The sequence below is a fragment of the Vicugna pacos genome, chromosome 7 (assembly GCF_048564905.1).
Source record: "Vicugna pacos chromosome 7, VicPac4, whole genome shotgun sequence".
Classification (NCBI taxonomy): Eukaryota; Metazoa; Chordata; class Mammalia; order Artiodactyla; family Camelidae; genus Vicugna; species Vicugna pacos.
In genome coordinates, this window is record NC_132993.1 from 38,945,472 (window position 1) to 38,959,200 (window position 13,729).

The following is a 13,729-nucleotide window of genomic DNA, read 5'->3' on the forward strand; positions in this document are numbered from 1 at the left end:
GACATACTTGCTTACTCCTGAAACATGGAGGAAAGTACAAATTGGAACTGTGTGGGTAGCTGAGTGGTTTCCTGCAACCACCACTGCAAGCACCCTAGCCTGAGCAGAGCAAATGTTCCAGCCCCACTTACCTCACACTGCAGCTCCATGCTGGAGTGAGGGCTACTACAACTAGGGAAAGAACCCAGCCATGAGATACTGAGGCAGCTAAGACTCAAAGCAATGTCTAAGCAGGGAGGGGGAAGCCATTATTGATGCACACACAGGCAAAGCATCAGAAGGAGCCCAACCTCTGCCTGCAGCCACACACCCCTTTGCACACCAACAGTTGTACAGGCCCTCTTGATCCAGCACTACCGCCTCTGGGACAAGGGTGCCAATTCCAGGAGTGGAGAGAGCTCACACTTAAAGGGAATAGAACCAGTTCAGACCCCACCCTAAGGGCTTCTACTTCAGCAACTTGGGACTGACCCTGCCCCGCATAGGGCAGTGATGATCACTGAACAGAGAGGAAGCCCTGGCTCACACCTGGTAGCTCCTTCTTCTCCAGCCCCACATCCTACCAAGGTGATATCTGCAAGCACACTGTAAGGAAAGATGTGACTTATGTTCATGTCACACCCAGCTTTCCCACCAAAAATCACTGAGCACATGTAGACTCTACAGGGATGCTTCCACATAAGGACACCCCTTCAAGATCTCATTAGCTAACTGTTCCAACTAATTTCATAGAGGTATATACCTGGGTATATATCTGAAGAAAACAAAAACACTAACTTGTTCACAACAGCATTATTTATAATAGCCAAGATACTGAGCAACCTAAGTGTCCATCAACAAATGAATGGATAAAGAAGATGAGGTGTGTATAGGCGCATGTGTGTGTGTGTATGAAAAGCAATATTAGTCAGCCATAAAAAAGAATAAAATTCTGCCATTTACAACAGAACGGATGGATCTAATGGTCCCTAAGTGGTTCATACTTAGTAAAAGAAGTCAGACAGAAAAAGACAAATACTCTATGTTATCACTTATATGTGGAATTTTTCTAAAAACTAAAACATATATAGACACAAAACAGAAACAGACTCACGGATATACAAAACAAACTAGTGGTTACCAGTAGGGAGAGGGAGAAAGGGAGCGGCAAGATAGGGGTATGGAATTAAGAGTTACAAAATACTATGTATAAAATAGATAAGCAACAAGGATATTTTGTACAGCACAGAGAAATACAACCATTGTTTTGTAATTAAAAGGAGTATAATCTATAAAAAATATTGAATCACTATGTTGTACACCTAAAACTAATATAATATTGTAAATCAACTTTATGTCAGTTAAAAAAATAGGCAATGGAGCAATATCTCAAAGTATTAGAAGGAAAAATTAGTTAAACTAAAATTTTGTAACCAAAAAATACATTTTCAAACACAAAGGCAAAAATACTTTTTCAGAAACACAAAAACTGCAATAGTTCATCACTAGTGGACACACACTGAAAGAAAGGGGAAAGGAAGTCCTTCAGGAGAAAGGAAAATGACACCAAATGGAACTATAGGGCTATATATATTAATCAAGAACACCAGAAATAGTAACATCATGGCTAAATATAGGTATTTTTCTTATAATTTGATCTTATTAAAAGATATTGACTAAATAAAATTAATAACAATGTAGTGTGAAGTTTTATAGTATATGTAAAATTAAAATACATGACAATAGCACAAAGGCTGGAAGGTGAGAAACAGAAGTATGGTTCATATACTATATATGAAGCAACATAATATCACCTGAAAGTAAACCAGTCAAAGATACATATTATGAACTCTAAAGCAACCACTAAAATAACGAAACAAAGCCCTCTGGCTAATAAGCCAACAAAGATAAAATGATTAACAAAAATGTAAAAGTCAATAAACTTGCTCAAAATAAGTAGTAGCTATAGCTTTCAAGATCTATCTAACTCCAAAGTCTATGCTTAAACTATTATTAGTATACTGCCTACAAATTCTGTGCCAAGTTGTTTGACATTATATTTGTGCTCTCTGAACTTTTACTACCAATGAGAAAATGTTTCCATCTTATTCTTTACTATTTCCAAGTTAGCCTTCCTTTCTACCATCTCCCTTAACTTCTGTATCCTAATATAGAAAATTAGTCTTCTCTGATATTACTTCTTTATCATTCTAAATTCCACATTATTTCTTCATGCCTACTGCTTCTATCCTTCTCAAATTCACTTTACTCTTTCCATCATAATCTTCACTTCCTTCTAACCTTTTGCCTTCCTGTCCACGGAGGGTATCAGGATAAGGAAGAGTTCACAATCAGCATCTATTCCCTAATTTCCAATAAATTGAGAATTTATCATTTACAATTTTTCATCAAACTACTTTTCAAGTTATCTTACTTACACCATTGAGCTAATTTTATTTTTGTAGGCTGTGAATTTTCATCTTTTACTTATATATTTCATCACATGCCTTCTAGTAGCAACCCTTTTGCCTATTAAAGGAATTTTTTTTCATTCTTCTGTTTTTATTCTATTATTTTATAATCACGTCAGTTAAAAGTGATTCCATTTGGACATCTATAATCCTAGTGATATAAGTCTATAGTCTAGTATATTATGACCATGACTAGACATGTGTTTTCATTGCTCAAAAATACCCAGCTAAATTCTTTGATCATTGATATAATCTTAACATAGAAAAGAGAAGTGGCTGAAATGGATTTTTTAATTTTCTTCCCAGGAATTCTTATTCTGAACAAATATCTGTGATTAGATATAACATTGTTAAAATTTCATATATTAAAAAAAGGCCTTACAACCAGTCTTTTTCCAGAACCAAGTTTTTGCTGCTCAGTCTCTTGTCTTTTATCTGCATCTGTTGCAAAAGCAAGTACTTGGTACCTATTTGAGAGACATGGAATAATAGTAAGTGACTTTACAGTTAAAAAGTATAAATTATTTTAAACTTTAAAAGCACATAATCTTAATATAAATTAAATAAATAAATAAGTGCACATTATCTACAACCCTTATGAATCACTTTTTCTTTAATTTTAAAAATTGTAGGAGAAGACTTGGCGGCAGCGGCGGCGGCGGTGGCGGTACCGGCAGCAGCAGCAGCAGCTACAAGCTCCCTGTGTCGCGGCGCTGCCGTACGAACCCCACGAGCCCCACGAGACGCCCACCCCGCCGCCCTTGGCGCTGCCTGACCCCGCCGGCGTGTCCACCAGCCGCCAACCCCGGCAGCGACCCCAGTCGTCCTCCGACTCGCCCTCGGCCTTCCGCGCCAGCCGCAGCCGCAGCCGCAACGCCACCCGCAGCCTCAGCCCCAGCCGTAGGCACAGCCACCCGCACAACCTCAGCCCCAGGTCCTATTGCAGCTCTTTCAGACTCAGTCCCTACGCCGACACCCTGGAAGTTGGGATGCTCTTGTCCAAAATCAACTCGCTAGCCCACCTGCGCGCCGCGCCCTGCAACGACCTGCACGCCACCAAGCTGGCGCCCGGTAAGGAGAAGGAACCCCTTGAGTCGCAGTACCAGGTGGGCCCGCTACTGGGCAGCGGCGGTTTCGGCTCGGTCTACTCAGGCATCCGTGTCTCCGACAACTTGCCGCTGGCCATCAAGCACGTGGAGAAGGATCGGATTTCCGACTGGGGAGAACTGCCCAATGGCACCCGAGTGCCCATGGAAGTGGTTCTGCTGAAGAAGGTGAGCTCGGGCTTCTCCGGCGTCATTAGGCTCCTGGACTGGTTCGAGAGGCCCGACAGTTTCGTCCTGATCCTGGAGAGACCAGAGCCGGTGCAAGACCTCTTCGACTTTATCACGGAAAGGGGGGCCCTGCAGGAGGAGCTGGCCCGCAGCTTCTTCTGGCAGGTGCTGGAGGCCGTGCGGCACTGCCACAACTGCGGGGTGCTCCACCGCGACATCAAGGACGAGAACATCCTCATCGACCTCAATCGCGGCGAGCTCAAGCTCATTGACTTCGGGTCGGGGGCGCTGCTCAAGGACACAGTGTACACGGACTTCGATGGAACCCGAGTGTATAGTCCTCCAGACTGGATCCGCTACCATCGCTACCATGGTCGGCAGCTGTCTGGTCTCTGGGGATCCTGCTGTACGATATGGTCTGTGGAGATATTCCTTTTGAGCACAATGAGGAGATCATCAGGGGCCAAGTTTTCTTCAGGCAGAGGGTCTCTTCAGAGTGTCAGCATCTCATTAGATGGTGCTTGGCCCTGAGACCTTCAGATCGGCCATCCTTCAAAGAAATCCAGAACCATCCATGGATGCAAGATGTTCTCCTGCCCCAGGAAACTGCTGAGATCCATCTCCACAGCCTGTCGCCAGGGCCCAGCAAATAGCTTTTCCAGCAAGTTCTCCCCTCTCTATCAGATGCTTAAGGGAGGGAAAGTGTCTGTTTCCAGCTTCCCAAATACCAGTGACAGTTCTCTCCAAGCAGGACAGTGCTTGATACAGGAACAACATTTACAACTCATTCCAGACCCCAGGCCCCTGGAGGCTGCCTCCCAATGGGAGGAAGAGACTCTACTCCAGGCATCCTAGGCCTCAACTCCTCCCATAGATGCTCTCCTCGTAGGTGTCTGGCATTGCTGGACTCTGCAAAATCCCTGGGGTGGGGGGTGGGGTGGGAGTGGGTCAGAATCCTGCCATGGAACTGTTCCCTTCATCAAGAGTTCTGCTGAATGCCGCGATGGGTCGGGCAGGGGGAAGATGGATTGGGGTGGAATAGGACTAGCACCATATTAAGTCCCTGTCACCTCTTCCGACTCTTCTGAGTGCCTTCTGTGGGGACTCCGGCTGTGCTGGGAGAAATACTTGAACTTGCCTCTTTTACCTGCTGCTTCTCCAAAAATCTGCCTGGGTTTGGTTCCCCCTTTCTTCCCCATCCTCCCCCAAATCCTTCATATGAAAGGTGCCATGAAAGAGGCTACAGGGCCAAATGCTGAGCCACCTGCCCTTTTTCCACTTCCTTTAGTAAAACTCCCAAGTGAACTGGTCTTCCTTTTTGGTTTTTACTGTTTCTAAGCCAAGACCTCACACACACACAGAAATGCACAAACAATGCAAACCAACAGAAAAACTGTAAATGTGTGTACAGTTGGCATGATAGTGTACAAAAGGATTGTAGTTGATCTAATTCTTTTTTAATTTTGCCTTTAAGTTATTTTACCTGTTTTTTTTCTCTTTTTGGGGGGAAAGATGCGCATTCTAACCTGGAGGTCAACCTTATGTATTTATTTATTTATTTATTTATTTGGTTCCCTTCCTGCTCGAAGCTTCCACGGCTGCTGCCATAGTTTTCTTTTCTCCTTTCCTCCTCTGACTTGGGGACCTTTGGGGAGGACTGCAACGCCTGCTCGTTTGTAGGGTGACGGGACTCAGGCAGGACAGCTGCTGCAGCTCCCTGACTGCTGTGGGCCCCCTCGCCTGCTGATTACCCAAGTGGGTATGGGTTCCATGGGTGATGGGGGAGGGGCGTTGCTGGCTTGTGTATATAGGATAGATATATGAAAAGCAGTTCTGGATGGTGTGCCTTCCGGATCCTCTCTGGGGCTGTGTTTTGAGCAGCATGTAGCCTGCTGGTTTTATCTGAGTGAAATACTGTACAGGGGAATAAAAGAGATCTTATTTTTTTTTTATACTTGGCGTTTTTTGAATAAAAACCTTTTGTCTTAAATAAATAAATAAATAAATAAATAAATAAATAAATAAAAATTGTAAAATTAGCAATGAATTCAATAAGAATGATACTGTGACATTAGACTATGCAAAACTATAATGATAGAGAAATTATAATCAAATATCCCAAAATTCAATATTAGGAGAATAGCTCCGCCAAATATCAAAGCACTTCTATTAGAATTTTATGTGACAACAATACCAAGAAAGAGTTAGCATCAAAACACCAAATTAAAAAGTAATAATAATAATAATAATGCAAAGCAACCAAAAATAGTAGAAATCATTAATACATAATCTATGGACCCCAGAAGAACTGAGTTTAATTCCCAGCTAAACCACTAACTAGTTGAGTAAATTTTTAAAAATTAATCATTCTGTGTCTTAACTTTCCCACCTATAAAATGAGAGTAATAATCTCTAACTCAAACATTATTGAAAGAATTTTAAAATAATTTAGTGCCTAGTACAGTATCTGGTATATATTAGGTCCCTAATTACTGATTGATAGATTGACAAACAGATACAGATTTATATACACATAGAGATCACTTATCTGAATAAGTTCTCAATAATGGACATTATGAACATTATGACTTTCTATAAATATCTTATAGCTTTTATTTCAATAGTAACATTTAGTTAAATCAGTCTTAAAAACAATTTATAAATACCACTCTATTTTTAAGTGATGATTAATTTAGACAATAAAGTTTAAATCCCCGTATTTCCCATTAATTAATGGTATATTGTTAGAGTAATAATCCTACTCAAAATGAAGAAACTTCAGGCTCATAGATTCCTTTCCTTTATTCAAAACACCTTGCATTGTTCTTCAATAGCTAAGAAGAAAATTAGTAAACAGATATATTCAGACATTTCATATTGTCCAAGAGAAAGATGTCTGATGGTGTGAACACCAGGGGCCTAAATGAATAAAGGCAGTGTGGAATATATCAATAAGCACTGAAATGTACACTGGTATTCAAATGTCATGTAACAACTCTTAAAGCATCCTACCTCATTCAGGAATACTTCATTTGTAAAAAGCCTCCAATTTTCAGTGGATGCTGAATAACTATGAATTAAGGTAGACTTTGCAATGCATTCACAAAAATTGGTCTTACAGTTAGCTTAATGTATATAAATTTCACTCATTCAATAAACATATAGTAGAGATCTCATATAGGCATTAACAAGAGGAAAAACTATCATATGGTCTATATCCACCAGGACCTCCCAAAGTAGTTGTGGAGATTTCATATACAAACAAATAAGTGTAATCCATAGTGCCCTGTGCTAACAGAAGGTATGCATATAGTATTAAGGGAACATGGTGGCAGAAACAGGTAATTGGGCTGGAGGAAATATAAATGTTCTTGGTATCAGTTCAGGAGGAGAAAGCTAGGTTTTAAAGAATGAGTGAAAACTCGGCATGCTGTTAAAGAGGTAAAAGGCATTAAGGCAAAGCAAACAGCACATGCAAAGGCATGCAGCAGTAAAAGAGACATGAAAGGCCAGGGCAAGAGAGAGGCATGGTAGAGAGGAATGAGTCATGGGAAATGAGACAATAAAGGTAGGAGGGTGAAGATCTCAGCCTTGTAAAACCATACTAAAAAATTCCATACGAAGTTGCAGCAAAAGTCTCCATACCATCTGAGACTGACTTCCAACATTTCTAAGTCTCTAAAAGTGCCAAATAATTAGACCTCACATTTCAACCTCCGAATAGGATTGTTTTACTCTTCCCAGTTTGTAGCCGCAGAAATAGTATGCACCAATGACTAGAACATCAGCCCAGAGCTGGTTTTGCTATGGATTTAACCTCAGGCAATTAATTACATAGGCAGTTCATTTCCTGTAGACACCAGCCTACTGGAGGATGATACGGATGTTAATGAGATTGTTACAGAAATCCAAAGCTCTTGAGCTGTTTGAAGCTTCTTATTAACAAAGAGCTATTACTTCATTTGAGGAATAAGTGAACCCCTAAAGTGGCCTCATTAACATGAAAACAGCAAGCAGAGACACAGCCTGACTCCTGATTTCTAAATCGGACCATTTCTCTTCCTGGAGGACAACTCAGAATGAGTATTTTATTACTAAACGTAACGGACAATAAATTAAGATGATGACAAACTTACAATAGCATCTATTTTATGGTTCTTCCTTAAATCCTCTTAACTGTGACCAATAATGTACATGGAAATCTATTTCCAAAACCAAACAATTCCAGGCAGACTTGAAAATTCTGAAATTCTGAAAATTCTGAAAGAAAACACTTGGGGTTTTTTTTCTTACTACTCAAGTGCTCAGTGATAATAAGCTAAAGAATAAAATGCCCTTGTTGAGACTGCTGAAAGAATAATCAGGTCCAATGTAATAAGATTTCATGAAAGATTGTCATACATGTTTCTCAGAACAGAAAGGCACTAATCACAAATACAGCAAGTCCAAGTGAACAGTGGTGCTTTTTGACCCAATAGCAACAAATGCTTAACAGGTCCTGTGGAGCACCAGTGACAAGCTCAATCTATAATTTAGTGCTCTTCTGTATCACATCATAAAAACAGCAGCAAGTAACTAAAATATGCATTGAGGTGTCACAGAACACAAAAGTAAACCCTCCAAAATCATTTATTTTCAAACGAAAAATAGCTGTCACCTCAAAAGGTGCCAGGAGATTTTAGAAGTTTCATATTTAACCTGGAGAACTCTACTAGAAATGGAAGCTCTGGATACAGAGCATTACTATTTTCTTTCCGACAATAGCTAAAACATTCTTGATTATGCTAGGGATAACCATTTTCACTGAAAGATGCCAGTAACAAAACAGAAGTTTTCCTCATAAAATTTTCACTCCTTCATCAAGATCTCGTTAAGCATCCACTTTCAGCGAGGTACAATGCTAGGCACTTCAGAGGACACAAAATCCCTGCCATCAAGGAACATTCAGCCTAGTCAAGGAGAAAAACATGTAAATATGTAATATCAGTGAAAGTGGGAATAGTGCTTCCGGAAAGCAGTGAAAAATTACTCTGAATTGAGAAGGAGGAGATGCTACTAACAGAGAGGTCAGGGAAGAACTGAATGGGGAGCAGGGAGGCTTCATAATTTTCATTTGCAGAGAAGGAAGGAAGAGCATTTCAGACAGTACAGCATGGGCAAAAGAGAAAGACAGAAGCCCTGAATATACATGGACGACACCAAATATTTCAACTTGTCAAGAGCTTAAGGCTAGTGAAGAACACAGTCTTCTTTTTAAAATATTATCCATTAAATTCAACAAACACATTTTAAAATACTGATTTAAAGCCTTTTGTCTACTTAGCAACGCATTAGGAGCCACTGCAAGGGTACAGAGGAAAGTGTATAGTAAAGAGGAGAGGAAGACAAAACTCATGGCACAAATATTTCTTCAGGAAGCCTCCTTAGATTCAACTGTTACTTAAAGGTGTCACCTCTAGGCCTCCTCAGTGTCCTGTGCACAGCAATGTTATAGCCTGTATCATAATGAAAAGAAACAGGTGAGTTGCTACCTCCCCGGCTTGCTGGCACACTGCTGGAGGACAAGAGACAGATCATATCTGACTTTGCATTTCCAGTACTCTGCAGTGTGTGGCAGAGAAGCCTCTTGAAAAATGTTTGCTGAATGAATTATTGAACCAATGAAGTGATTATTTCTTTAATGAACAAGTACTTAAAATAGATTCTGCCCTCAGGAACCTGATAATGCAAAATATACTCCGGAACATTTTAATGCAATACAGAAAAGCAATATATAATATTGTGCAAAAATCAGTGTTTTAGGCAATAAGATATCGAGGAGGTGAAAAAAAGGAGGATATTTGAACCTGTTAATTTTAAAAATGCCTTCCAAATCTGAAAGTCCAGTTAATACAGGTAAAAATGGGACTGAATTATAAACAGTACTTAATGTCATGTAAGGTTTAGATTTTTTTTAATGGACAACGAAAATTATTCCAGCTTAAAGAGGTGTTTAAAAAGAATAGATGTAAGAAGGGCCCTTCAAAGTCGAGATTAGAGGTAAGAAAACCAGAAATCCAAGAGAAAAAATAAAGGCCTGAATGCCAGTGGGAATGGAAAGGAAGGGCTGAATAAGAGGGAAAAAAGTAGAAACGTCACGGTTTACTGACTAAATAATTCTGAGCAGCGAAGGAAAGAAAAGGAGAATAAAAGATGATCTAAAGTTTAGATAAACATGGCCAAGGAAATGGTGGTACCTAAGCCCCTCCACTAGCAAAAAAAAAAAAAAAAAAACGGTAAATAATTCTCTCACTTCAAAAGAAAAACAACACTCAAGTGTGTTCCTGAATTAGAATCACCTGAAGTGTGTACTTGCAATGACGATTTCTGGGTCTTTTTCCTAAACCTACTAAATCAGAATCTGTGGATTCGGGGGTTGGGAATCTACAATTGTGCATTTTATAAAAGAATGCTCAGGTGATTTTTATGCACACTAAAGTTTGAGACTCACAACTTTCTCTAGTTCCTATCTGAACATAACTGATCTGTTTTTAAAGTAATTATATACCAATATCAAAAATGAAAAAGAATTATGTCTTAAAAGCCTTTTCTACTAACTGATTACACTTTAACTGATTATAAATAGATTTAATGAAGCCTCCAAGGAACAAACTTACAATATTCATGATTTCTTCCATCCTAAATTACACCAGTGATTATCATTTAATCTATTAAACTTGAAAGTGTATATAAATACAACATACTACTTAATGTTATAAACCCTCTTGATTGTCATCATTTCACAATAATTACATATCCCATGCATTTTTACCATTACAAAAGATCTACGTAATAAATAAAGTGCATATTTTGTAATCTAGGTGGAGATGAATTTAATAGATTGGTATGTTGGAGAATTACCACAGCTAAAACAGTGTGAGGTTAAACTTATACATTAAGAAAACCTACACATTGCTTCCTCATCCAATTACTCCTGGAGTTATCACCAAATTAATTCCTATGCACATATCTCAAAGAGTAAGTCATGGAACATTCAAATCTTTGTATTGTGACCCCAGTGTAACACTGCTAGTATCTACTTGACAAGAGTTGAGTCACAGAACTGGGTGGAAAGCTGAAAAGCAGATCTTTCCAATATTGCTTAAGTTTTGTCAGGCTTGAATGAATTATTTAGATATTTTTCTCAGCCTCTCAAAATAATTATAATATTTTATCTATTACCAGTAGCAGTGCCACAATTCATTCACCTCCTTTGGCCAAGAGCCATAGTTGTTGTAGACGGAATATGACATAATAATACATTACCATCATCAGTTCACTTCTGCTTAGTCATAAACATTTGCTTATTTTCAGAGTTTTGAATCCCAGGTGCCTTAATAATAATTCTCAAAACATAGATTATCTCTTATGAAGGGAAAACTACATTAACTTGCTCTATACACAATATTAAAACTTAAAGACACACAACACTGTAAAATGATTATGAATCAATAAAAAATATAAAAAAAAATGCTATATATAATGTAAAGAATACATATTTTATACATATATTGTATATTTTATATATAACATGTAATACTTATATAAAATATATTGTGTATTATACACATACATATAAAACGTATATATTATACAAAAAAAAAACTTAAAGACAAAAATTTACAGCTGTTGCCTGATAAATTTACATTTTCCTCCTGCCTTGGGAAAAATCATGTGGCCAAAAATAATATTGATAAAGATATAATGATGTGTTGCTTAGATATTTAAAGTTCTAAATACTGCCATCAGTAAGATAATACAGTTACTGAAGTTATTGTAACTCTCCAAGTCTATTTCTTTTCCCAAAATGGATTTCTACTTTTGTCTCTCGTTCTCCCAACAAAAACCACAGCCTTCAAAAACTCAAAATGATAATTTTTATTGAAATTTAGCTGGTAGAGGAGAAAAGGGTTCTCTCAAACACAATTCATGAAAATCAGTAAGAATTTCTAGCAAAAAGTATAAGCTGTTTTCATAGGGTCATTTTCATACTTCACTTATGTGAATCATTCTTTTAAAAGCATTCATAACAACACTTCTATTTCTTGTCAGTATTCTTCCTATGTCACATATATTCTTTTTTTGTTATAAAATCATTCTACATATGTATTTGTATCTGGATTTTTTTTCACTCACACTGTGTTTTAATATTTATAATTCAGGGAACAATCACAATAATTATTGAGCATTTTCCATGGGGTGGCAACTTGACATACACTTAATGCTTTTAACAAGTTTGTCAAAATAGCCATTATTACTTCCTTTATAGCCAAAATAAAAGATACTGACCGTTAAACAGCTATGAGTAGCAAAATCAGGATTCCAACCCAAGTCTGCTTCTCTCCAAATCCTTCCTCTCAATCTCTGCACTATACTGCCTTCCAAATATGTTATGATATGTAAATGATATCCTCTAAGTCACCACAATTACATTTAATCAAAGAAACCAGTCTCTTTTTTAATTTGCAATAATATTCAAAGTTCTTTGTGGAAAAGAATTTACCAACAGCACACACACCAAAAATCATGATTCCAAAGGTTCAACTTCCAAACTTACTTGTAACTTTCAACTTGTTGGCAGGAAGAAACAGTAATGAAGGAATCTGTACGGGAACTGTAAGCAAGAGGGCCAGGTAAAAGAGAACCAGGGAGAAATCTCCCGAAAGCATAGCTTTCCTGCTCAAACACCATCAGCATCCCATCCATAGACTGGATACAAATTAAATCTCGACCTAAAAAAGAATTAGAGGAAATTAGGTGACCTATTCTTTTTATAAATGTAATGGTTTTATTTAATTATTTTGGGGGGTGAATTAGGTTTATTTTTAGAGAGGGTACTGGGGGTTGAACCCAGGACCTCATGCATGCTCGGCATGTGCTCTACCACTTGAGCTATACCCTCCCCACTTATAATGGTTTTAATTTACCACTATTCACCACAAATATTTGCCAAGGGGCAAAATGAGCAGTTTAAATTTTAAATTGCAAACTGATAAAGCTATCAGATTATTGTATGTCAGTATATATATACATTTCCCAATTTCTTAATTATTCAGAAGATGTCTATAATTTTAAATATTTATTTTAATTTACTTGAGCTAAAATCTCTAGCTCAAGATAATCCCTGAAATCAACTCTTTGCAAGATATTATTTTTACCAAAATCAGAAATTATTGCAAAACCAGAAATATAACTGTTCTGCATGAGCTTAATTCTCTTCTTCATAGTATGTCAGCCCCATACTTTCAAATGGTTTAGGTATCAAACACAGCAGGCCAAATCCACAGACATGTGTTAAGCACCCAGTTTTATACAAATCAGTGTTCAGCACCGCCGACAATGAAAACTACTACTACTGAAAAATACTAATCACTGATTGCCATAAACTATAGATTGATTTTGAAGAGTCTTCTGCTATTAGTCTATTAGTATTAACTACAAAATTCATAGTTCTTAAAATATACTGAAATGATGATAATGATGATGATTTCTATGGGACAGTATAGTATCCCTAATCTGAGAAAGATCTAGTGACTGTAATTTTTCATGTTCTGCTAGGGTGATTAGTGTATCCTATAATGTATTATATAAGGAAGAACTATGTCAAAGAAAAATTAAGCTACTCACTGAAGAAATAAATAAAAAGTCAATCTTCGAATTAGTCTTCTCTAACTCATATTTACCATATATAGTAAGTCCTGTAGTAACTATTCCATATTGAATATTAGTGCCAATGTAGTATAAGTTTTGAAATGTAAAGAATATTTTGCTCAAAAAGAAATTAACTGCATAGAAATGGATGACACTCTTATTGTTCCTAGCTATGGACAAAAAGGCAATTTTTAAAAAGGAAAAGAAGTTGCCAAGGAGTTTTTTAAAAAAGAAACAATTGAGATTTTGCAGTGTTTATTACTGCAATATACTCTACCCCATCTTGATTGACTCAATAGATTTAATAGTTTGAGA

At 37.7% G+C, this 13,729-nt stretch overlaps 2 protein-coding genes across 8 annotated transcripts in view; one reads left to right on the forward strand and one right to left on the reverse strand.

Annotated features, from left to right (window-relative positions):
- The window catches only part of BBS9 (Bardet-Biedl syndrome 9), a 380,232-nt gene that overhangs the window by 284,195 nt on the left and 82,308 nt on the right, over nt 1–13,729 (reverse strand). For all 7 annotated transcript variants that reach the window (XM_072964696.1, XM_072964692.1, XM_072964694.1 and 4 more), the window contains 2 exons: nt 12,321–12,495; nt 2,833–2,917 (listed from right to left, as the gene is read on the reverse strand). In XM_072964696.1, coding sequence (XP_072820797.1) covers nt 2,833–2,917; nt 12,321–12,495 — 260 coding nt within the window. The remainder of the gene's footprint in view (nt 1–2,832; nt 2,918–12,320; nt 12,496–13,729) is intronic.
- Nucleotides 3,305–5,179, forward strand: LOC102543629 (serine/threonine-protein kinase pim-1). Its single transcript, XM_015234510.3, is given in 2 exon segments — nt 3,305–4,097; nt 4,100–5,179. Coding segments are annotated over 2 exon segments (936 nt in total). The 5' UTR covers nt 3,305–3,439; the 3' UTR covers nt 4,378–5,179.